Genomic DNA, 26082 nt, shown 5'->3' with positions numbered 1-26082 from the left:
TTCATGTTAATACTTTAAAAAAATATATCAAGATAAACATTTCACTAAGAAGAAAATAATTCTTCAAATTAATTATGATATCAGAATACCTACATAGGCTGTTCAATAAGTAATAAGACTATATTTATACAGAAAACAGATTACCTTTAATCGTCATCACTTACATGGTATTTTTCGAAGTAACTACCGTGAGACGCGATGCATTTGTCTCAACGTTGCATCCACTTCTTAAACACATGTGAAAGTCCGTTTTTTGAGAGTTCTTTCAAAAACGCCTCCGCAGCTTTTACACATGCTTTGTTGCTTTCAAAATGGCGGCCTCTTAGTGGTTTCTTCAGCTGAGGAAACAGCCAGAAATCACACGGTGCGAGATCAGGACTGTATGGAGGGTGTGGTAGAATATCTATGTTGTTCTTCTGCAAAACATCCACTACACAACCAGCAATATGTGGCCTTGCATTATCATGGTGCAATAAGAAGCCATTCTTCAGCAATGGACGCTTCCTTTTGATGTGCTGTACCATTGTCAATAAAACATCCGCATAGCATGAGCCGTTTACAGTATTCCCGGGTTCTACAGCATGTTGGTAAACAATGCCTTCGTAGTCAAAAAAACATTATGGTCATAACTTTACCAGCTGATTTTACGCCTACCCCCAAGAAAGCTGTTTTTGCTTTCTTGGGGGTAGGCGAAGATGGATGCTTCCATTCTGCTTTGTTGTGTCATTGTAGAATCATATTGATACAACCAAGCTTCATCTGCTGTAATGATGTGTTTTAAGAAGTTGTCACCTTCTTGTTCCAGTCTTTCTTTCCATTCTGTGCACACATCCACTCGATGCTGCATTTGCTCCAGTGTCAAGAGTTTGGGAATCCATCGGGTGCAAGCACACGTTTCAGTCCCAAATGTTCAGCCATGATTGAGTGAACACTTCCCACAGAAATATTCAGGACAACATGCAGCTGGCATACTGCATATTTGATGATAATCGCTGCTGTTGATCATTGTCTCTGTGATGGATGTTGAAGGTCTTCCTTCACGTTTAAGATCTTCCACGTTTTGCCTTCCTTCCTTAAAAGTTCTATGCCAGTGAAAAACACTTGCCCTCAACATTGCTTCATCGTGGAAAGCTTCGTGTATCATGTTAAAAGTGTCCGATGCTGATTTTTGCAAACACACACAAAATTTAATCGCATAACGCTGTTCCAAGGACGCTTCCATTTCGACGACTGGTCGCGAGTCGTAGGCACACTGAAACAAGCTTGCATTTAGTCACATGACACTCTGGCACATCAGCCCATATACGCCATCTATCAACCTCTTTTGTTAATACAGACAGCAACATTTCTTTATTCCACAGAAATTAATATTGTAACGAGTGGTTTCGTGAAAGTAAAATTAGTCTTATTACTTATTGAACAGCCCTCGTTTGTTTTAATTATATTAAAACAAACTACACAAAGCATTAGAAAATATTTGCTATTTAAACATTTCATTTATATCGAACCCGATTAGTCTAGTAGCATTGCACTTTACAACCATATGCCTGGGGAAGGAGTGTCCCAGGTTCGATTCCAGTCGAAGAGATGAGGAACTTGAGGATCTTCCTCAGGCATAGCCGACAAACCGGCCCCGTGAAGAAAAGCTTCACGGGGCCGGTCTTCAGTCAAAAATATAACCCCCCCCCCCACACACACACCCAACGGCAGGCTAGGCAACAGGTCGGTTGGGAGTGGTACTAACAAGAAGTCTCATCTAAGTAACATGCGGATCCTGCATAGGAAGCGGGAATAACACGTAGTGAAAGAAGAAGACGATTTATATGTTAATTTATTTTCACAGTATTGATGACAACACAGAATAATAAGAAAATAACTATTGTTTATTAACTTATTTGCTAATATTTTGCTCGTATTATATCCAAGATCTTCAGAGCACAAAAACAGTTTGTCAATGTATTTGAAACAACAACAGTCTGGTATAATAATGGGATTAGTTTAAACAATTGTAATGAACAACACAAAGACTAAAGTCCTAATTAGGCACCATTTATGTTGGAAAAAAAAAAGTTATTAATTAGCTCTTAAAATGATTTTCTCCCAGATTTTTGATAATTTTATACAGCCATATTTGTTTGATTCCAGGTTTGGAGCATATTTTAGAGCTTCTGGCACTGATTCCAATAACAATCTCTCTGACTTAAAATGACTTTTTAGCACTTTTGGTTTCTTCCAATTGATCTTGTGTGAATTAGTATCTAAAGTATAGTCTGCTAGACCCAACTTGCCATAATGATGGTGCCGGATGTATTTTTTATGTTCACTAAGCCAGATGTCCACAGTTCTTCCTGTCTGTCCATAGTAACCCCATGTCACAAGAACAGGACACTTTATAAACTCCTAGATGTGATAAAGAAGAGCTTTTGTCCTTGGATGAATGGATGAGAGTTGCCAATTTGACATGAGATTTAAATACAGTGCATAGCTGATGTTTATTAACCACTCTAGATAACTTTTCAGATGTGCCTTGAATGTTTGGAATGCTAACAGTTTTTCTGTAGTCTTTGTGTGGTAGACAATGGTGGGGAGGATTTCTGAGGAGCATTTAGTATTATTAGCCAATGGCTATAATTAGTATTATAGCCATTGGCTAAGAAGGTATGACATAAATGAATGAATTCAGCTATGAGAGCATTGTCATTGGAACAAATTGCTCTAGCTCTGTGAGTTTTTAGGGTACCGTACTGTTGAGATTGGTGATGGTGTGAGTTTTTTTTTTTTTTTAACATAGATGGCACCTGATTAGGACCTTAGTCTTTATGTTGCCCGTTACAATTGTTGAAACTAATCCCATTGTTATACCAGATTGTTGTTATGTCATGTACTGTGACAAACTGTTTTCATGCTCTGAAGATGCTGGATATAATACCAGTGAAATATCAGAAAATAAGTTAATAAATTATTATTTTCTTATCATTCTGTATTGTCATCAATACCGTGAAAATGAATTAACATGGACTATGAACACATAAGCATTTCCATGCATCTCATTTATATAATGCGATTTCAATAACAAATATGCACATACTTTTCAACTTTTAGTTCCTAATACTTATTACTGAAAGAATTTATCCATTATATCCTGCTATGTTCTTTTGATTGACTCTGGGTGCACAAAAATCAGTACGGACATCTAGTGTAAATAATGGACTGTCTTCACTGGTCATTGCCTTCCTGCATGAAGTATTGTTGTAAACAATCAGTAAATTTCCTGGCATACTCTGTAATCACTCATTTAAATTCAGATGTGTCATCTTTACTACTTTCTTTACCTTTTATTCCTTTGTCTTGGTATTTTGATAGATGCTTTTAATAATTTCATCCTCACAATCTTTATTTTCATTGTTTTACATTCAGCATTATTGTTAATACCTTCAAATTCTTCAAAGTTCCTAACTTTTTGCACTTCTGCAATGGCTTCATCTTAACTTTTGGTTGTTTGAAATATCTCCAAACCTGAATGATTTAAACCACAATGAGAAAAATGGTTCTGAATTGTCTTCTGCTTAATTATCTCCAACTATTGGCAACAAACTGTACTGCCTGGAGAAGGTTAACTTTTGAACTCACTTCCTTGATTGTGGAAGATGTCAGTAATTTTCTAGAATGTGGTTCGCCAACTTTGTGCGGTACATCTTCAAATTATTATGATTCCCATATCGATTGCCTGCACTAAGGATGCAGTGTTGGTCAAACACTCTGAACAGTGAGGGTGTGCTACACAATTATCAAGAATCAGAACAACTTTTCTTGATTTCCAGTTTAAATCCACATCCCACCTCATTAACCATTTCTTAAAAATTTTGGAATTCATCCATGCATTCTTATTAGCATAGCACTCAACCAGTAAACTTTAAAGCATCAAGGTTTAGCACTTTTCTCAATAACTAACTCTGTTTTTATCAAATCCTGACATGTTTGAACAGCATAATACAGTTACGCAATCCATTGCTTTCTGAGAATCTGACAATTTTAAATGATTGTAGTAGAGAGAGAGAGAGCTATCTGGTGTGGTACGATAAAACAAGCCTGTTTCATCAGCACTATCTTTGTCACAGTGTGAATTTAACCCGTGCCTACATTTCCATTTAGACAACCAACCGTCTGTTACTTTAAACTCATCATGACCCAGCTTCTTAACTAGCTTCTCTGATTTCTTTTTTAACATTAGACCACTGATGCACACTTCTCATCCAGTTATAATGGAGAACCACTGAATTTGGGCATCCTCAACTTCAGGACCTTACCTACACACTTCCATTTTTGGGATGTTTTCCATGCCATGTCCATTCTTCTCATAGTTTATCTTACCGGTTGTATCGAGTGTGCAATTATAGATTTTGGTACCCCAGTTATATCTGCCGAATGATGATGATGTTTTGGGAAATGACCTTTGATTTGGTCTAATAAGGCAGTTTTTTTTGGCTAGTGACAAATCTTTACTTAGCATCTTGGTAAGGGTCCAAAATTTATAAACTTAAAATTAAAAGCAAAATTAATCCAAAAACAGAGCACTGAAAAATCTACACTTTTCTGATTAGGTGTTGGCTCATCATGAAAGATGGCAAGTACATGCGACTGACAGTAGTTAGAAACTGTTTCCCCTAAAAAAGTAATACACCGTATAACCTGAGTTGTTAAGAGGAGTGATTAGTCGTTCACTTGTGTCACAAAAACAAGTGGGGAACAAAGCTGATGAGTCATTTATAAGCTGTAGTTTGTCACAGTATGACCTCTTGTCAATAATCCTCAAACTACTGATCCTTTACAAGTGATTACCTCACAGGGATAATCTTGAGTGTTGCAGTCTCTGTCCAAAATAAGCAAAGAAAACTGGCAGTTTTCTCAATTTGGTTTTGTTCTTTAAGATTTGTCCCAAATAAATGATTGCCCCAGTTAACCAATGGCCCAATCTTGTATATATGCATTTATTTACTTTTTATATAATTTATAATAATATTTATAATAAATACATTTTTATTCAAGAGTTGAGTCATTTACTTCTAGATGTAAAATAATATTCTTGTTGTCTTGCATGAATTTGGAAGCATGTCGTGTGTTCCTCATATTCCCCACTGACCTCTCAAAATACAGATAACTTGTTATCCTTGTTAGTAGGCTATAGATCAAAACTAACAGGGAATAACAAACTCCATGATGTTGAGGATGCCCATATAGCCATATCCTCTGAAGCTTCTACCAGATGTGTCACTTAATTAGTCTTACCACACATTGTTGAAAAGAGTTGTTCTTCAACTCTATAATTGCCTCTTTTTATTTTTTTATTTTTTCTCCACAGTTCAAATTCATAGTGATATCCTGCTATGTTCTTGCTGAATTAGTTTATTCAGTTCACACTCATCATCATACTTCTTATTGTATATTTTGCCCTGTTTACCTCCAGATAGGCTCTGACCTGCTGCCCTTTTCTAATTAATTAGACAAAATGAGTTTAATTATTGAAATTTATAGTATGCTGATAATGTTAATTGCAGAAATAATCAAGAAAATAAAATATAATGAAAAATAGCAATCAGTATTACATTGAGTTAGCTTTGCATTAGGACCCCCCCCCCCACCTAATAATGTGTTGGTCCACCTATGTGCAGTCACGGCTCACAGATGCCTAGGAACAGATTCCATAAGATGCTGAACATCCTTCCTGCGTAATTTGACCCCTGTCTGCTGCAGCAACTTCATCAGTTCACTCTCATTCTGTGGAGGAGGATCAGCAGTTCTCACATCCCATTTTGGTATATCTCACACATGTTTAATTGAGTTATAGTCAGGAGAGTTTGGGGGGCCAAGGCAGTATGCTGAATTCATTGTTCTGTTTCTCCAACTACTCAGTAGTTATATGAGCCCAATGACAAGGTCTGTTGTCCTCTTGAAAGATAGCACGTTGGTTGGGATAGACCTCCTGCAGATATGGATGGAGATGGTAGGCTAACAGGTCTCTGTAGCATTCACCATTCAGTGTTTGTGGAATCATAACCAATGGACATAGGCAGTGCCAGGAAAAAGCTCTCCAGATCATAACATCACCTCCACTGGCCTGTTGACTCCCCAACTGCCCAATCAGGGGATAGAGCTTCATGTTGTTTATACCAAATGTAAACCCGACCATCAGCATGGTGCAGCAGGAAAGGGAATCATCATTCCAGACAACCTTCTTCCATTTGTTGGGGGTTCATTGCCGATGTTCCTTGGCTCATGTGAGGCATTGTTTGTGATGCCTGGCCATCATCATGGGTACCATTATTTGTCTCTGGCTGTGGCACCTCAGGCAAAGCAAGGTATGGTGCATGTGGAAATGGGTTGATCTGCTTCACTGTTATACTGGTGGGTGAGCTGTGTGACTGTTGCATATCATTGCTGAGATACCAGTGGTGACACCTGATGCTCACCTCTAGGATCAATGACGTGTGACTGACCAATGTGAGCCCTTCTGCTGGATGTCTGTTCATGGTTAATCCATTCCTTGTACACCCTTGATACAGTAGTAGAGTTGCAACCAATAAATGTGGCTGTTTCTCAAGTACTGGCACCTGCCTCCAGGCCCCAACTATCTGCCAGTCGTCAAATTGGCTTATGTCTCCACATTTCCTCATTACTGGCAAACGTTTACGGATTATGTACAGAGGATAGGTGTGCCCATTTATAGTAGCCACACATAATGTTGATATCACGTGGTACTTTGTTATCGTGCCAATATGTAAATAGAGGATGTTCCTAATGCAAAGCTAACTCAGTATATGTATGTATACTACGTGCGTGCGTGTGTTTATATATATATATATATTTCTTTTTTTTCTTTCTCTCTTCCTTTCTTTTTTTTTTTAACAATAGGTAGCTTAACTTCAATTGATAAAGACACCCAATCAGAGCAAGCGCATATATTTTATAAATATGAAGCTGGAAGAGAAGGACAAAATATTGATCCTTGGGAAGATCCTGGCTTTGAAGTATATCATGTTACAGATCGTTATGGCTTTCTCCAGTAAGGAACTTTAATAATGTTTTTTGACAATTTGAAAAAATGTCGATTTTTTAGTCTTCAGTCAGCTAAGGGTTTTTATATTATTTTCATATATATATATACTAGGGGGCTCTGACGCCTACACCCCCCCCCCCCCCACACACACACCAGTTCCGGACTGGTAGGCCAGTTCTCCTTGAATTCTGATGGCTGGAAATTTGAAAACTCGAAAGGGTGTACTTCCCCCCCTTCTGAGTTTTCGGTGCCCAACCACCCGAGTTCCAGACTGATAGGCTGGTTCTCCTTGAATTTTGATGACTTGAAAATGGGGGTTCCCACCCAACCCCCTGAGTTCCGGACTGGTAGGCCTGTTCTTCAATTCTGACTCGAATTTTGAAGACTCGACACTCAGGGTAGCCCTGAGTTTCAAAACATTTCAAATAACTTGACAAAAAACATGACACAAAAACGTTACAAAAAAAGCCTTATCATTTTATATTATGGAGTAGATATATATATATATATAAATAGATTTTTTTTTAAATTTTATATATATATATATTATGTATTGAGGAAACCTTGCTTTAGATACCAAACATGGAAATCTTTTCTTTCAGGCCATTTAATGAAATTTAAATACACGATAGATCAGATTTAATGCATATTTAATGTTCTCTCTCTCAGATTATACTGAGAGAAGATTAAATCTTTGTGATTTTTCCCTTTCACAATAAGGTATTTTATTTATTTGAATGACTTCTTTGTTTAATGAATGATCTAAAACTTATCCATTATAAATTGATAAGTTGAATAAATTATCTTATTCAACACTTGAAACTAAAACTAAAAAAAAAAAGTTCCATTATACAAGTTATCATCAATGTAAATGAGGATTGTTCTGTTATAGCAAAACTATATGCAACTATTGTGTTGGAAGACAAGCTTGAATTTAAAGTGCAGTAAACTAATTAATCATTTCTTTTATTTTAAATTGGATTAAGTAGGGTATCAGCCTTCCTATTAAGAGAAAGCACATGAGATACTACTATTAGTATCAGAGATACTAATAGTAGTATCTCTTTCCCATCTGTTTAAGTTTCAATCTCAATTCTAATAAAGTCCAAAGATTTGGATGAAGGTAAAAATAGTTTCATTGCATTATAAAAGAGGCTGCAAGGCAGAGGTTTCAAATTATAGACCATTCAGTATCTCAGAAGTGGTGATAAAAGTTGGACAAGAGCAAAATTATTCAGGAATGGTTGTATAGGAATATGATACTCTTTTGGGGTGGGGGGGGGATAGCATGACTTTGAGGTAATTTCATGTCTTTGGAATTTACTAATTTTTTATAATAGTGGGACAACCGATTTGAATAAGGGGAATGACTATATGATGATATTATTGCTGGATTTTGCCCAGGAATTCCAACAGAATACCGCCTGGAATACTGTTAAACAAATAAGAGCAAATCGAGCAAATATGATGAAGCTTGTGATATGGATATGAAGGTGGCTAATGGAAAATTACCATAAGAGTAGTATATGTGAAGGAGTGAAATCCAGAAGAAGGTACTTCACTAGCAGTATGCTGCATGACTCTTGTGCTTGGATTATTACCATTTAAATCATTTCATCTTCCCTTTTGTGTTAGGCTCAATAGTCTAGTATGAAAGGGGTTACTCTGCCATGTAACCCCTTTCATACTAGACTATTGAGCCTAACACAAAAGGGAAGATGAAATGATTATAAGAAGCAAGGTTATAAACCTGCTAATAGCTTAAGAATAGGGCAGTTAATCCAATCTGCACTGCCTGCTATGTTTGCTTTTTTTTGTATCAGTCACCAGGTCTTCCCAGAAGAAGGGCCATATGCATTCATGAATATGTAATACTGGCTGAGCTGTGGAGAGACTATACTTAATTTGCACCTTAATGATAGAGGAATTAAGACTTAATGATTTGAATGGAAATATTCCAGTTGTTTACTTATGATTCAGAATTGGATAGAGTAATAATTAATCAAAGCAAGGTAGAGATACTATAGAATGACTTGAATAGAGTTGGTATGTGAAAAGGATAATGGTGCCAATTATGTGGAAAAGAAGTGTTATGTTATGCACTTTGGGATGAAAAGATTACAAACTGTGTATTACATTGAATGGGACTACTCTCCCGGAAACTGATGAAGCTAGGGATTTGGGGGTAACCGTTGATAGGGAGTTGAAGGTCAGAGGGTGTACTGCAAAAGTTGTCAGAGTAGTTCATAGGATTAATCATTAATCGGTTATTGAAGAACATCCTGTAATGCAGAATGTTATCAGGAAGTTATTATTCCTCTTATTAATGCTTTGATATGGAAACATTGCACCGACCTGGTCACATGTGTATCTCAGGATCTTTGAATGAGCAAATATGATTAGTGTGGTATCCCATGATGAGTCTTTGGACTCCATAGCCTGTATAATAATAATAATAAATTATTTTTTATTGTTAATAAGTATTATTATTATTATTATTACGGGCAACTCCAGGGAGTCCTTAGACTCATCGAGGGAGGCCCTAAACATCATGTCCACACAACTATACGGCATTCTCACAGTATCTGTCATACCTTGCCTTGAACTCACTCACCGTCATAGCACCTACAATAGACTCTTGCAGCTTATTCCACTCATTTACCACTCTAAAAGTAAAGAACCCAGCTCTAACACCCCTGCTAACCATGCTCTTGCCCAGCTTCCAAATTCAAATTATTAATTGAATATTTTTATAAATAATGAGGACTAAACCTTGGAGTCTGACTGGCAAACTCTGAAGTAAACATTGATTGATTTTGCCAAGGAGCCATGTAGCGAAGTTCCTTGTAAGAACAGAAGAATCTGAATTCGTGGTGGGCTTAAGAAGTTAAAGAGGCAGTCCTAGAAAAAAGAAAGCTTATCAAAAATAAAACATTTGCATTGACAAGTAAGTCAACAGGTGTCCTGAGAAAATACAGAGAATATGTAGGAATGCTAAGCTGTGCATAAAAAGGATTTGGTGGGGGGGGGAGTCATGGGAAGACTTTGGTAGCAATATAGAAGATAAATGTCATGAAGATGGCAAACTGTTATAGAAGCTATTGAAAAATCTTAGAAATGAAGGAATAATTCTGTAAAAGGAATCAGAGATGAAACAAAGATAAAATCAAAGGATAAAGAATTCTGGTTAAATTATAGTTAAATAAAACAAGCAGTGACAGAACAGTGGTAGAAAATATTTAAGAGGAATGCAATCACAAACACATATCAGTACATGTAGAAAAAGCCATTGGAAACCTGAGCAGCTGGCAACCAGAAATGCTCAAATATTGAAATTTAAAAGATTTATAGTGGTAACACTGCATAATTCAGAAGGCCTGGTCAGTTGGGCAAATTCTGTATAATTGGAGTAGATTTCTCAACATACAATCTGTAAAAGGAGAAAAGAAGAAAACTTATGTGAGAATTAAAGAATTTTCATATTATATGTTCTAGGTACGATTTATGTTAGAAGAGGCTAAGGAAAATTATGGAAGGACTTGGGGAAGAACAAGCTGTGTTCATGCTAGTAGGTGTTGTGATCAAACTTTTACTTAAAGATAGATAGTTGAGAAATCATGGAAATGTAACAAAATCTCTATTTAAATTTTGTAAATCTTGAGAATGGGTACAATAAGTTACCATTAGAAAAGCTATTCAGAATGCTGCAACTATATGGAGTAAATGAGACATTATAAGAGCAGTATGTGTACAGAGCAATTTAATAGGTAAAATGTAGACACAGAGGCAGTGTGTCTACATTTCATATTTCTGTAGTAGTTAGAATTGAGGGTTTTGATGTAAAGTCATCAAATTGTTGAGTATATTTCCAATTTGGTATAAAGTTTAATACAGCAATCCCTTGATTAATGCATCTCTGATTAGTACTTTTTTAATTAGTGCATCATTTTTTTTCTATAGACAAATGCAATTATTGTAGATAATTCTTGTAGATAAAGTATTATAATACTGAATACAAATGCAATTAATGCACCTCTAAAATTCGATTAGTGCGCTTAGATACAATCTTAAAAATAAATGTTACAGATTTTAAAAATTTTCTATTTATACATTTTTTTATGGATAACTATTTTAAAAAATCACTCACCAGGATGAAATAATTTAGTTACTGATTTAAAATATTTTACAAAGCTATTTTTTAATGTGGTATACAGTACTAAACTATTTCCATGTACACTATGTTCCAAATTTACCACCAAAATTTATGTCGTCTGCTAATTACGTAGCATTTTGCTGATCATATCTCGTTCCTCCTTTGCATTTGTCTTCCTTACTTTTTTTATTTTAAAGTATTTTCCAAACCTTTAATCATGAGTAAAAGAATTAGTAAGCAAAAAAGTGGAAGTGTGAAAAAGATTTGAAAAGTAATCTCATTCATAGACTTGAAAAACTTGAAATAAAGAAAAATGAACAAGGTGAGTCCAGAGCAAAGATAGGACAAGAACTCAAAATGGGTGAATCAACTATAAAAGCAATTTTAAGCAAAGCTGCTGAACACAGAGAGAAAGGCAAGGCTGCTTCAAGTTCATCATGCATGCAGACCACTCGAAATCAAAGTATTAAATGATTGAATTAGAGTGACTTCTTTCTACATGGATCGAAAATTGTAACCAAAAAACAGATCTTGCTAAGCACTGACCTTATTAAATCAAAAGCATTAAGTCTGTTTGCAATCTTGAAAGAAAGGGCTTTCAATGATGGAAAAGAAGAAGCATTCCATGCTAGTGCTGGGTGGTTTGAGCATTTCAAAAAGAGAAATAGCCTACATAATGTTTGAATCACAGGCAAAGCCGTAAGTGTAGATAAAAAGGCAAACAGAAATTACTATCAGTTGTATGAAAAAGAGAAACAGAATGCCTGCCAAACTACATTAGCCCTCAATTCTTTGTTAAGAAGTAGAATTATAAATTTATATTCTGAATATGTCTTATTACCTTTCAGCTTAATAGTTTTCCTTTAACTAGGCCCTGAGACATATCCTGATTCTTTTATAAAAAAAAAAATTAAGGGTCAAAGAAGAAATTTGAGGAACGAATTAGACTTTTTCCATAGGTTATTATATTTGACTAGTGCATTTTCGATCAATACACCTGTTTTAAAGAACGCATTAGGCACGTTAATCGAGGGATTGCTTTGTCGCTATCTTCACCATTATTTATGTGAATCACATTAAAAGGAAAGTGGCATTAAACAAAGTATGAAATTGGAGATATTCAATTCAATTATTTATTTTATGCACAAAAAGATGCTATAAATAAATAGACCACAAAATATTCAATAAATCGTTATTGGATATTTTGTAGTTGATAATTGAATAAATAACTGAATAAAGAATCCTAATTACGTATCTCATCAGTCCCTATTGTCAAATGCTTATTCAGGATATATGATTTGAGTCTCAGAACAGGAAATATTCCACATGAGTGGAAAGAATGTATGGTATTCCCATTGCACAAGAGTGGTGCAAAGACCAATGTATTAAACTATCTACTAAATATTTTCAACACCCTGTAGATGTAAGGTTAATGGATTATTTATTAATTAAAATTTTTTAATTTGAAAGAAATAAATCATACATACTTGGATAATATGAAGATCTGATTGATATGTCAAGCAAATTTTAATGAAAATGAGCCAAAAAATGATGAATGGGAAACAGTGTGGAGAGTGAAAACCAAATATATGAGTAAGGATATGTCAAAAGTAAGAATAAAAGCATAAATAAAACAACATTTGGAAGGCAATGAATTTAAAGATTAAGAAATATAAAAATATAAGTTAAAAAAAATTGTGTTCAAATCACCATCCAGCAGTATAAATAATTGTGTGCTGGTCTTCAGAAGTTGTAATCGTATAGCTAGTTTTTCTGTCTTATCTGAATGATGATCTATTGAAACGGCCAGCACACCGTATTGGCCATTTCAATAGATCATACTGTTGGCTGATTGTTTTTAACATTGGTTTTTGTTTTTTATCACATAATATTTATAAATATTACTTTTTTTTTTTGGCTCATGATACTTTCAAAAAGGGATCATTTCAGGGTCAGTGCTAGATATCTGGCTGGAGATCTACCTCCATATAACCTTTTAAGGAATGCAGAGAACTGACCAGGGTTTTTGATGTGTAATGTCCAAACCTCATCTGTATGTAATGTGCCCCATTAGTAGGGGTAGCAATTTGGGATTTAACTCACCTTATATTATATGGGGTGCTTAGTGTCAAAGCTGTATAACTGAGAGGAGACCACATAGCCTTTAAAGGAATGCGGAGAACCGACCAGGGCTTCTGACCTAGTGTCCAGTCCTCACCTTCTCGTGGTGCACCCTGTTGGGTATCTACCTGGATACTGAACACACAAGGATGGGCTGGCAGTTTGGGATTTAGCCGACAAAATTGTATTCTTATTGGCTTAAACCAAAATACAAAATGATGGTACAACATGACAGAATTTTATGCCGGCTGGGGCGTCACCTGGTTAAACAAGGCTCCCATTGTTTTTTTCCCAGGGAACTAGGGAAAACTGCGAAAAGTCAGCTACTGGAACAAATTCTAAAACACACCCCAACTCAACATCCCCAGAGTTAAAGATCGGTACTATCAACATAAGAAGCCTGAATGTCAAAGAAATGGAGCTAGCTGAGGAATTGGATAAATACCAGATCGACATAATAGGGGTGACATTAATAGGGGAAACAAAAAAGACAAAAACTGGTGAGATCTTTCTGAGCAATAAATACAAAATGTTATATTCAGGCAATGACAATCAAGGAAAAGAAGGAGTAGTCATAATATTCAACACAAAATACAAGGCTAATCGTCTTGAATGTCAGGCAATATCAAGTAGAGTGATGTGGGCAAATATCAGAATGGGGAACTGGACAATGGTCCCACAGAAGGTTCTACTAAGGTAGAAGTGGAGGAATATTTTGATGCTTTAGAGAAAGCAATTGACACAATGAAAAAGAAAAAGTTGGTCCTTGTTGGGGACCTAAATAGCAGAGTAGGAAATGATTGTGAGACATACAAAAATATTTTGGGAAAATTTGGAGAAAAGAGCAAAGCTAATAATAATGGCAAATATCTGTTGGATTTATGCTCAGGACATGGACTGGTTATTACTAACACTATGTTCCAACATAAAAATATCCACAAATTCACATGGAGAGAAGAGACTAGGAATAAGAAAAGTCTCGTTGACTGTGTTATTCTTGATAGTGATGTTTTCTCTCTGGTGCAGGACACCAGAGTGTACAGAGTATTTGAAATTGGAAGCGATCACTATTTAGTCTTGAGCAAGATAAAATTGAATTTCATATTGAAAAGAATAACATGTAAGAAAGTTTTAAAGCGAATGAAAGTTGAGCAGCTCTCAGATGTGAACTGTAGACTAAAATACACAAAGATTATTGAAGAAAAAACGAAAGAGTTTGAGAACAGGAACCAAACCTTGGAGATTCAGTGGCAAGCCTTCAAGAAAACACTGATTGATTCAGCCAGAGAGGCATGTGGTGAGGTTGTCTGCAAGGATAGAAAAATCAGAACTCCCTGGTGGACACAGGAAGTTAAAGAGGCAGTGAAGGAAAAGAAGAAAGCATATCAAAAGTTCCTGTCAAATAAGTTAGCTTGTGCTCTTAGAAGATATAGAGACAAATGCAAGAATGCTAAACACTGTCTAAAACTAGCTAAACAAAAGTCATGGGAGGACTTTGGCAAGAATATAGAAAATAAATATCAAGAAGGTGGCAAAATATTCTGGAGGTTGTTGAAGAAGCTCAGAAATGGGGGAAAGAGTGTTGTAAAAGAAATTAGAGATGATAAAGGTGACATGAAAACTGGAGAAAAAGATATCTTTGAAGTATGGAGTAATTACTTCGAAAAATTGCTAAATGAATCAAGCAGTGATATGTGGAAAGGCAGCAGGAATAGATGATATCTGACCAGAAATGCTAAAGTATGGAGTTATAAAAGTCTTAAGGCCTGGACAGAGGGACGAATTCCAGATGATTGGACTAGAGCTCTCATAGTACCCATATATAAAAAAAAGGGAATAAAACTGAATGTGAGAATTACAGAGGTATTTGAATACTGATTGTTCCTACTAAGATTTATGCAAGTATACATGAGAAATGATTGAGAAGAATTGTGGAAGAAAAGCTTGGTGAAAAACAAGCTGGATTCAGGCCAAATAGAGGCTGTCAGGATCAGGTCTTTACTTTACGACAAATAGTGGAGAAATCATGGGAATATAACGAGGCTCAGTATTTAAGTTTTGTAGATCTGGAAAAGGCATATGACAAGGTGCGAAGAGAGAAGCTATTCAATACGCTACAGTTATATGGTGTCAATGTGGGCATTATATCAAGCAATACTTATTCTTTATTTGAGTTGTAAGTCAGCAGTTAGAATTGAAGGAAGTACAGGAAGATGGTTTAATATTAAATCTCATGTCAGACAAGGATGTACATTATCCCCTCTGTTATTCATTATCTGTATGGATCACATTATGAAGGAAAGTGGTATTAAACATTATATCAAAATTGGAAATGTTAATGTCAGCTCTTTGCTTTATGCGGACGATGTTATACTTATAAGTAAATCCTCTACAAGTCTGTAAGATTCCCTGACTAAAATGAATAACTGTTGTAATAGATATGATCAGTGGCGCACTCAGGATGTAATATTGGAGGGGGGCCGAGCACTCAAGCTTTAATCTTGGGGGCGGGGGGGGGGGAGTTGAGTAGGCGATTTGAGAATACACACTATGCATTGCATACGAGTTATGACTGAGCATCTGCAGTGATCGCCAATATATGATACCCGTGATCTCCTCAGGCTCGGCTCAGGCAAACGAAATAGTGTCTGGTCACTACTTCGTTCGCCTTACGTTCACAGTGGCCAGGATTCACGAGAGCTATAGGATATTCCCACCTTATGTGACCGCTAATTCATAAGTAGCATAGAAACAGAAGACACGACACAACATCAATTTAAAAAAAAAAAAATGAAATTTAATTAAGAAAAGATTTTTGGAAATTTTTCTAGTGTTTTTTCCTTTTTCTTTTTTTTTTGGGGGGGTGGGGACAGGCCCCTTGGCCCCCTCCCTGGGTGCGCCAATGGATATAATATGAAGGTCAGCAATAAAAATACAAAGACAATGAAAATAGTCAGAATCGTTGAAAATGTCAACTGTGTTGTGAATGGAGAACCTGTGGAATAAGTAAAACATTTCAGCTACTTAGGCACGATTTTTATTGAAGATTAAAATTAAATATGGAAAATAAATATGGTAAATTAAATATGGAAATAGACAACAGAATCAACAAAGCTGGTATGGTAGGAAGTCAATATTGAATAAATTCATATGGAATAAGAAAGAAAGAAATTAGTCGGAACACTAAATTAGCTGTATACAAGACAGTGTTCAAACCAGTTTTAACTTATGGATCTGAGAGCTGGGTCAGAAGTAAAACACTTGACCAAAGATCTAACAGATTTGCTTAGGTGTAGATGGTTATTCATGACTTATTTTTCACGATATTAACAACACCACAAACACTTTTATCAACAAAGATGTTTTATTAACGCTTATATTTCGCTGATTTTCAACTCAGCATCATCAGAGCACAACACACATGTAAACGCAACAGTGAGTGAGTGAGTGAAACAATATAATTGCAAAAGACAAAAGGTCTAAAGTCCTATTTTTGGCACCCTTTAATGAGAAAAAAAAAAAACCAGCAGTTATCCAGGAGTTTTTCTTAGGATAACCGTCTCCCAAATTTTTGGCAAATTAATGCAACCATATTTGTTAAGGTTGGGAGAATTCTTCAAAGCCATTGCTGACTCAAAAAATAATCTTTCAGATCTATAACGACTCCTAAATAGCACATTCGTTTTCCTCCATCTAATCCTGTGTGAAGGAGTGTCCAAAGCGTGGTCTGCCAGTCCCGACTTGCCATAGTAATAGTAGCGAAAAACCAGAACATGAAAGATAATAGTAGCGAAAAACCAGAACATGAAAGATAATAGTAGCGAAAAACCAGAACATGAAAGATACATTCGCTACTATTACTATGGCAAGTCGGGACTGGCAGACCACGCTTTGGACACTCCTTCACACAGGATTAGATGGAGGAAAACGAATGTGCTATTTAGGAGTCGTTATAGATCTGAAAGATTATTTTTTGAGTCAGCAATGGCTTTGAAGAATTCTCCCAACCTTAACAAATATGGTTGCATTAATTTGCCAAAAATTTTGGAGACGGTTATCCTAAGAAAAACTCCTGGATAACTGCTTTTTTTTTTTTTTTTTTTTTCTCATTAGAGGGCGCCAAAGGACTTTAGATTTTTTGTCTTTTGCAATTATATTGTTTCACTCACTCACTGTAACGTTTACATGTGTGTGTTGTGCTCTGATGATGCTGAGTTGAAATCAGCGAAATATAAGCATTAATAAAACATCTTTGTTGATAAAAGTGTTTGTGGTGTTGTTAATACCGTGAAAAATAAGTCATGCATGGACTTGACAAAAGACTAGAGACCGCAGATATGAGTGCCCTGAGAAAGATTAGAGGTGTGAACAGAGGCATAAATGGCAATATCATATTAAAAATGAGGATATTAGGATAGAACTTGATATTGTCAGCATCCAGGAATGCATTAGCCGAGCTAAATCTCAGGTGGTATGGTCACTTAAACAGAATGGGTGAAGAAAGATTAGCAGAACAAGTGTTTGCCAGGTTGGCAGGAAAATGCCCAGAGGAAAACCAAGATATAGGTGGATTGAAATATTAGATCTGATAATGTTGGAGTCTTGACAAGTAACAGACCGATTTGGAGGAAAATTATAGATAGGAAGTTAGTAACGATGTAAATTTTTCATGTAGTACTATCCTGTACACCCCTTTAGGGCACAGGGCAGGAATTTGATGATGATGATGAATTTGTAACAGATGTAGGCTGTATTTATTTTAAGATTCGTATTTTTATGAATTTATAAAATAATTGTTTGACAAAATAATTATCTTGAATCAAGTTCTTGGAGAATAAAATGTATTGGTGACTAAGATAATTAGCAAAAAAAAAATTGATAGTGGCATTGTTCTCCAGAGTGATACAGTCTTAAGCAAAGAAATATGAAAGGATCTCTTATTTGCACTGGCATTAAAAACTATAATTATACAATAAAACAACTAGCAAAAATAAATGTAACTTGTAGGTAACATGCTTTAGATTCCAGTTACCGAGCAAACGGGAAGCAATTGCATTTCTGGCAATAGGTAACTGAACGTAGCTACGTACATGAGGTAATCTGGTTAAACGTTCTTGTCAGCATGAAGGATTATCACACCTTCTAATGGATATGACAGTCAAATGCACTTGAGATGCATGTTTTTTCAACAGGTGGTTTGACTCTTATCCAGGAGTTGCTGGACGTATATATATACGTCCTGGCTGGTTGGGAGTTTAACCCTGCGGAGGTTGCTGTCGAAAAAATTGCATCTTAGGTCACCTGTATCCGAGAAATACATTCATTACTAGTATGTGCTGAAATGCAATAAAACTTTAAAAAAAACAGTACAAATATAATACATGATGGTTTATTTATTTTCAATTACAATCTAGAAATTATTGAAAAAAAGAAACAAATAATAATAAAAAAAAAATCAATACTATACTGACATCGGAGTTCATGGTATCTCTCAGATACAATTTACTATCAGCTATCACTTTCACTTTTGCATTCGACTCTATCATTCTCATCATTGGACTCGAGTAACATTTGCTGAATCTCTTCGACATTATCCTATCGATATATTTTTCCAGCCATTTTAATGGTAAATAATAATAATAATAATAAAAAATAAACCAATACTATACTGACATCGGAGTTTGCAGTATCTCTCAGATACAGTTTACTATCGAATATCACAACCTCTACATAACGTGTTAAAAACCAAACTGACTTCAATTTTCTAGCAAATAACACTTTGAGGGAATTTTTTCTGTGATGATTTTTCCTGCAATAAATTTTACCGCGATGAATTGTCTGTGAATCGAATGAAATACAATCTTCCTTTAACAAACCCATGATGAAAACCACAGTGAGTACTACCCTTATCAACCCGTTCTCTATCCTGCTTCTCATCACTCTCCAGTACCTTCACAACAATCCTACATATACAGATTAGCCTATAATTTGTAGCCACAACCTTATCCTAACCTTTATGCAGTGGAACAATTTTACCTTCTTTCCACTCCCTTGGAACCTGTGCTGTTGTAAGACTCTCATTAAACAGGCATGCCAGTGCTATTGATAATTGCCTGGAACATTCCATTATGTAGTCAAATCCTATCACCTTACTGATATCAAGGTTATTTATTTCCTCAAATACCTCCTGCTCACTCACAATTAAGCCACCCTCTCCTCTACACTTAAGTTTCTCATGATTTCACCCTAATGAGGATGAAATGCTCTTATAAACTGTCACTGAATACTTCAATAATGTCTTCTGCAACAGTTATCATTTTACCACTTTCATTCATTAACATCATCTTACCATAATCATTCTTCCTTATACTTGCCACATATCAAAAAAAAAATTCTCTAGGGTGTTTCTTCACCTCATTTGCTAATTTCTGCTCATACTGCATTTTTGTTGTCCTTATTGAGTCACTCTCCTAGATTACTCTTAATACTCTTCACGTAACTGATTGTTATCATTATTCATCTTGTATTGCCTCCAAAGTCATACTTAAGTCCCTCATTCATCCATTTTACATCTACCTTATTCAGCCTTTTGATTTTCAGAATACATCCACCCATTAATGCTGTTATGGATTTCCTTACCACTCAACTCCTCATTCCATGCTATAGCTCCAAGCTGTCTCCTAAGCTTGTCATAATCACCAGCCATGTACTTCAAGATATATCCTTTCCTCACAGAAGTCTTCATATGGCTAGCTACAACCCATGTGATCACTTCATGATCGCTCTCACCAACTGGAGAAAAGTGTGAAGCCCCACTCACAATTACATCCTCTGATGAAATGATCAGATCTAAAACTCTCGATCATCATGTGCTTCCCTTTACATATTGCCTGAGATAGTTTTCTCAAAAACTCAAGAAATTCATTTTCCATATTCCTTAATGCTATCTCTTCATTCCACTTTATACCTATAATTAAAATCAGCCATAATAATTACCCTTTCCTTGTTAACTGATGTTCCTTATACATTTCTTCATCACCACTTGCCATATTTTTGATATATAACTGGATACTTGATATATATCATTAAAATCTTTTGTTACTAAATAACATAAATAACAGGTAAATAATAAATAACATAATTATTTATGTTATTTATTATTTACCTGTTATTTACTATTTACCTATTATTTAATATGTATGAAAATATGCAAACATTAAAATGTGTATGCATATTTTAATATGCCATTACTATCATATTTTTAAATGTTACTTTATTTTATAGTGATTATCGACTACCAGAAAAACTTACTGCCCATGAAACAAAGGTATAGTTTCAGATATTTTTAAAATTCCTTATATAATTTGATTTTTTTATATTTGATCACAAAATGCTTCAAGTTATTAATCAAAAATTGATAAGTTTATAATTATCTCCTTGTTCTCTCCTGTCTAGTTATGTTCAATGCTTTATCAGTTTATTTGTCATGCAATTTGGATGAAAGCATTTTATTCAAATTTGTATTTGTGATTACTACTAAAAAACTGTCCAGCCTTTTCAATTTTGATTTAAACCATTTTTATAAGTGGCAAAATATTCAGAAATTCTATAGAGTAATAATTTCACCATGGAATTTAATTAATGTGTTACTCAGCATCTTTACTAAAAGTAATGAAAAAATAATTTTGGCTTTTAATTAAGTTTTTTTAATAGCAAAATGAGGTGAAATGATATTTAAAGAAAAAATATAAAACTAAAGTAAATAAGCTATTTAACATACATTATCTACCAATAATTGTCTGGACACTAGCAATTTACAATTGATACCAACAGGCAAGCTCTAATATTGGGAATGTTCACCTTTGGCTTTGATCATCTCCTGCACCCCTTTGAGGGAGACTTTCCACCAATGTGCAGCAGACATCAGGTGAAATTTGCCTCCATTCTTCCATCAAAGTAGCACTGAGTTCAACAACAGATCAAGGACGTGCTGCTCTGGACCTCGATCACTGCTCCAATTCATCCCACAGTCAAGTCAGGTGTTTGGGGTTGAGGTAAGGACTCTGCATAGGCCAAGAGCAGTTGTTTAACATCCATCTCTTCATACCATTCCATAATAGGTGCAGCTTTGTGGCATGGGGCATTGTTGTCTTGATAGTAACTCGGGTCCGTTCCATTAAAAAATACTTCACAGTGTAGCCAGCACCTGATTATCCAGAATATCAATGTACTGAGCTGCCTTCGTAGAACCACAGACATCAGCCAGTGGTCCCACTCCAAACCAGCTGAATGAACCCCACACCATTACTCCTCCTTCACCAAACTTTACTGTGGGTACAACACACTGTGGTAACACACAGCACACACCCTGCCATCAGACTGGAAACAGGTGAACCTTGATTCATCACTCCAGAGTACTGTTTTCCACTGGTCAATTGTCCAGTTCACATGCTCTTTGCACCAGGCAAAACGAGCTGCCTTGCTCATTGTTATGATGTTTGGCTTGTGTGCCACTGCTCTTCCATGGAAACCCAGTAAATAGTTCTTTTCGTACAGTATTAGTGCTCACCATGGTGTTAGTGGCATTCTAGAACTCATCACAGATGGTCTGTGCCAATTGTAGCTGGGTTTTGCATGCCAACCATTTTAACACCCTCCTATCCCTATCAGTCATTTTTGGCAGCTGCCCTGGGTGTTTTCATGCACTAGTGATGCCAGAATGTCTCCTTTTGTTGATGAAATCGCCAACCATTGATTTTGGATGCTTCAGTTGAGTGATAATGCCATGTATGAACACATGCCACCATAGTGACAGTCAATCATATTGTCATACCACACCTGGATTCAATTGCTATGATGAAATACTGCTTCCTACTATCTGTACACCAGTTCTTGTTATTAAAAACCTGGAAAGTTTCATAACTTCAAACAACAGGGGTGTCCAGACAATTATTGGTAGATAGTGTATGTAAATATATTTTCCAAATTTAAAACTTTCTTTAATCTAATTTCAAGTTGATTTTTTTTACTGGTATTAGTTAGGAGTGTTGGATAATTGAAAAATGCTAAAAAGAAACTAATTGTTCTGGTTCGGAAGTGATGATCTCAGTCTAATTAAAAAAAAAAAAAAAATCAGCTAACGCCTTTTTATTCCCGTATATGGGGAGTAGGCGAGGCCATTTAGCCCTATCTAACTTTTGGAGACTGAGTGGGCAGTTCAATCGCCACTGGTACCAATCAGAGATAGATGGCCCAAGGCTATCACTAATTAAGCGGTACTCAGTGAAGAGAGACGACTCAAATGTGCCGCCATCTCGTGGTCCCTAACCCTAACACAATATATTTAATGTCTGAAATAATGTGGGTTCTACGGTCGATTTTCTTGAGTTTACAGGACGAAAAACCCGAGTTTCCGGGAGGAAAAACCTGCTTGCCCGTGCCAGAGATCGACTAACTCGGGAACCGGTAGAAAAAAGGCTTAGAAAAATTTCCTCTAGTCGCCGACTAGACTCACAACCAAGTCTTCCTTCATGTGGCTAAGCGCCGTGGTTGGCAAACGCCACATCCACTGAGCTACACAGGCTCTAATTAAGGAATGTTAATTCACAGTGTGGTCATGTTAACATTTCAGAAATTTTAATAAGCAATTATTTTAATGCTGTTATATAAAATAGCAAGAAAGAAACAACACTAATTAAACTGAACAGTTAGTGCTCAGTTTTTGTCCAAATGCTAATGTACGTTCAGCATACTAAGAAGAAACAAACTTAGCACACTTATGCAGTTTCTCACAGAACAGTATGAACCAGAGCGATTGAAGAAACATCTCTTAAGTGCAATAGAACAAGCAGAGAGATAAAAAAAAATAAAAAAATAAATATATATATATATGTATATGAAAGAAGTATTATTTCTGTGAAAATTCCCATGTTCCTCTAAGTAAATATTATTTTTATGGCTATTTAGCCTATTTTTGTTTAGGAGTACCCTTTTTTATAATGTCATTGGCTTTTTAGTCAAATTTTAGGGCATTACTTATGTTTTATATGGACAGATATATGAAGAATAAATATATAGGAAGAAAAAAAAATGCATATAGGAAGAAAAACTGGACATACCTTTGTGGGATGTTGCTGACTGTCTTCTTTTTCAGTGGTATCCTGGTGTATGGCGATATACATTCATTGTCGAAGGAAGGAAGTATGACTGAATTGAAAGTGGGGTTTGAGAGATATGGGAGAATTATTGGTGATGCAAGAGGTATTGAACTTTTTTGAAAATTTTTTGAAAAACTCGTTTTTTTTTATATTTTTTAAATTATTAAAGATGGGCAGAGAATACTTTGGTATGGAAGTGAACATAGGAATTTTTGGGGAAGAAGAAGAAGGATATTATGGAATAAGATCAGGTGTAGAAGAACGGGGTTGCATCGTCTTTGGAGCTCGCGGGGGAATTAGAGGCTATGTCATGCCTGCTTGATGTATCTGTGTTGTATTCTATTGGTCAGAGTTGTGATCTATGGAGCTTCCAACTCTCAGAAATTATGTAGGGCTGGCGGACATATATTGAGTTTTTGTCACATTTTATGGCTATTGTTTCCGATATTCAGATAATAATAGTAGACATACATACAATAATAGTAGATAGACATAATAGTAGACATACATACAGGAAAACGAAACGTTGTTTCGTTTTCCTGTATGTATGTCTACTATTATGGACTTCGATTTTGGGGTATGTTTCTGTTCAAGGGTGTGGACAGCTATTTCTGTTTTTCCTGTATTTTGTATTCTGTTGTTGTTCCGTTTTTTATTGTTTAAATGTTCTGGAATTGGGATGTTACAGTCACGGAAGTGTTCTTGTAGTGTCTCTCACAAAGACTGCAGTGTCTTGCAGTCTTTGTGAGCAAGACTACAAGAACACTTCTGTGACTGCAACATCCCAATTCCAGAACATTTAAATAATAAAAAATGCAACAATCAAAAGAAAAAGAGAATACAAAATACAGGAAAAACAAAAATAGCTGTCCATGTCCTAGAACAGAACCATACCCCAAAAATCGACAAGGCCATAATAGTAGAGACATACAGGAAAATGAAACAATGCTTAAAATATCGAAAACAATAACCATAAAATGTGACAAAAACTCAATAAACGTTTACTGCCCTACATAATTTCCGAGAGTTGGAAGCTCCATAACGTTAAAATTAGGTCACGACTCCGATGAATAGAATATGACATAGCCTCCACTTCCCCTGCAAGCTCTGAAGATGACACGCTTCCCCAAAAATTTCCATGTTCATCCCCATCCCAAAGTATTCTCTGCCTACCTTTAATAATTTAAAAAATATAAAAAAACCCGGGTTTTTCAAAAAAGTTCACATACCTCTTGCCTCACCAATAATTCTACCACATCTCTCAAACCTCACTTTTCCGACCCTTTCCCCTTCTGTTCAGTCATGCTTTCTTCTGTCTTACGCTGTTTCTTCGATACACATATGCATCCTAGCATATGTATATCGCCATATGCTAGGATGCCACTGGAAAAGAAGACAGCCAGCAACATCCCACAAAGGTATGTCCGGTTTTTCCTTCCTATATATATATATATATATATATATTTTTTTTTTTTTTTTTTTCTCTCCTATATATTCTTCATATATTTGTCCATATAAAATATAAGTAATGCCCTAAAATTTGAAGAAAAAGTGAGAGAGAGCGAGGAGGCAAAGAATGTAATTCCATGATCAAGAGAATCACATTTGTTTTATGATGATGTTTTTGATGAGTGCATGAAAGAATATTTTTCTGGTGTAAGGAATAAATATGTTAGTGCCATTTTTAGAATGCTAAGTGAGAAAGAGTTACTAGTTTTAGCAGGTATGAATGAATTTAAAATTGAAAGAAGAAAAAAAAAAGAAGAGTGAGAGAGTAAAGTTTGTCTGTTGCTAAGATATGTTAGGTGTGAATCGAGAAGAGTTATGAGCCAAATGAGTATGTGTATAGGTATATGTATGCTGTGTAAAAATAAATAAAAAAATTGCAAAAAATATATATATATATATAAAATTGATAAAAATGGGAAAGAATCCTTAGCTCACCTACAGTACAAATGTACTATAAGTTTATTAATAACCATTTGTAGGCATGAACCACATTTAAAAAAAAAACAAAAAAAAAACTGGAAAACGGAAGCAAATGATTGCCCTTAAAAATGAATATGTCAAAGAATTCTATGGAAAAACTGTACAGTAAAGATGATAATGGCAAAAATCATACACCTAAGGAAAAAGCACCACTTGTCTTGTCAGAGGAGGTTACCCATGCTACCACGAAAGTGAGCTGAGGAAAAGACCCAGGAGAAGATGGTATTACTGCAGTTGTAAAAGTTGCTAGTTTGGAAGTAGAGACAATACTTGCCCAACTGTTTACTAAAATGCCTTGATGAAGGTTGAATTCTTAGGGAGTGGAACAATGCTACAGTGATTATTTTACATAAAAAGGGGACAGAGAAAAACCTGAAAAACTATAGTTCAATTATTGTTGAAAGTTTTTTCACCTTGTTATACTATAAATTAAAGATGCCAAGAAATAATATTCTTGGTTTCATCCTTTATCCAAATGTAAGCAAAACAAAGTTTGTTCATGAAGTAATAACTTCACAACTGGGCTACTTGTATATAGAGGCTAAATGGAAATAGGACTTCTGCATTACCTCAACTGTGGTATCACTTCTGGGTCTGGCTCCCACTGA

General features: G+C 35.5%; 1 protein-coding gene across 12 annotated transcripts in view; it reads left to right on the top strand.

Moving 5' to 3' along the window:
* Positions 1-26082, top strand: part of LOC150104068 (USP6 N-terminal-like protein) — a 615889-nt gene that overhangs the window by 395088 nt on the left and 194719 nt on the right. For all 12 annotated transcript variants that reach the window (XM_090397263.1, XM_090397258.1, XM_090397257.1 and 9 more), the window contains 2 exons: positions 6910-7060; positions 20613-20655. In XM_090397263.1, the coding sequence (XP_090253389.1) occupies positions 6910-7060; positions 20613-20655 (194 nt within the window). The remainder of the gene's footprint in view (positions 1-6909; positions 7061-20612; positions 20656-26082) is intronic.

This window comes from Typopeltis vanoorti, chromosome 8 (assembly GCF_054136105.1).
Source record: "Typopeltis vanoorti isolate ZY-2024b chromosome 8, IOZ_Tvanoo_1.0, whole genome shotgun sequence".
Lineage (NCBI taxonomy): Eukaryota > Metazoa > Arthropoda > Arachnida > Uropygi > Thelyphonidae > Typopeltis > Typopeltis vanoorti.
Note: the sequence above shows the minus strand (reverse complement) of the source record. Positions and strands in the feature narration are given on the sequence as shown.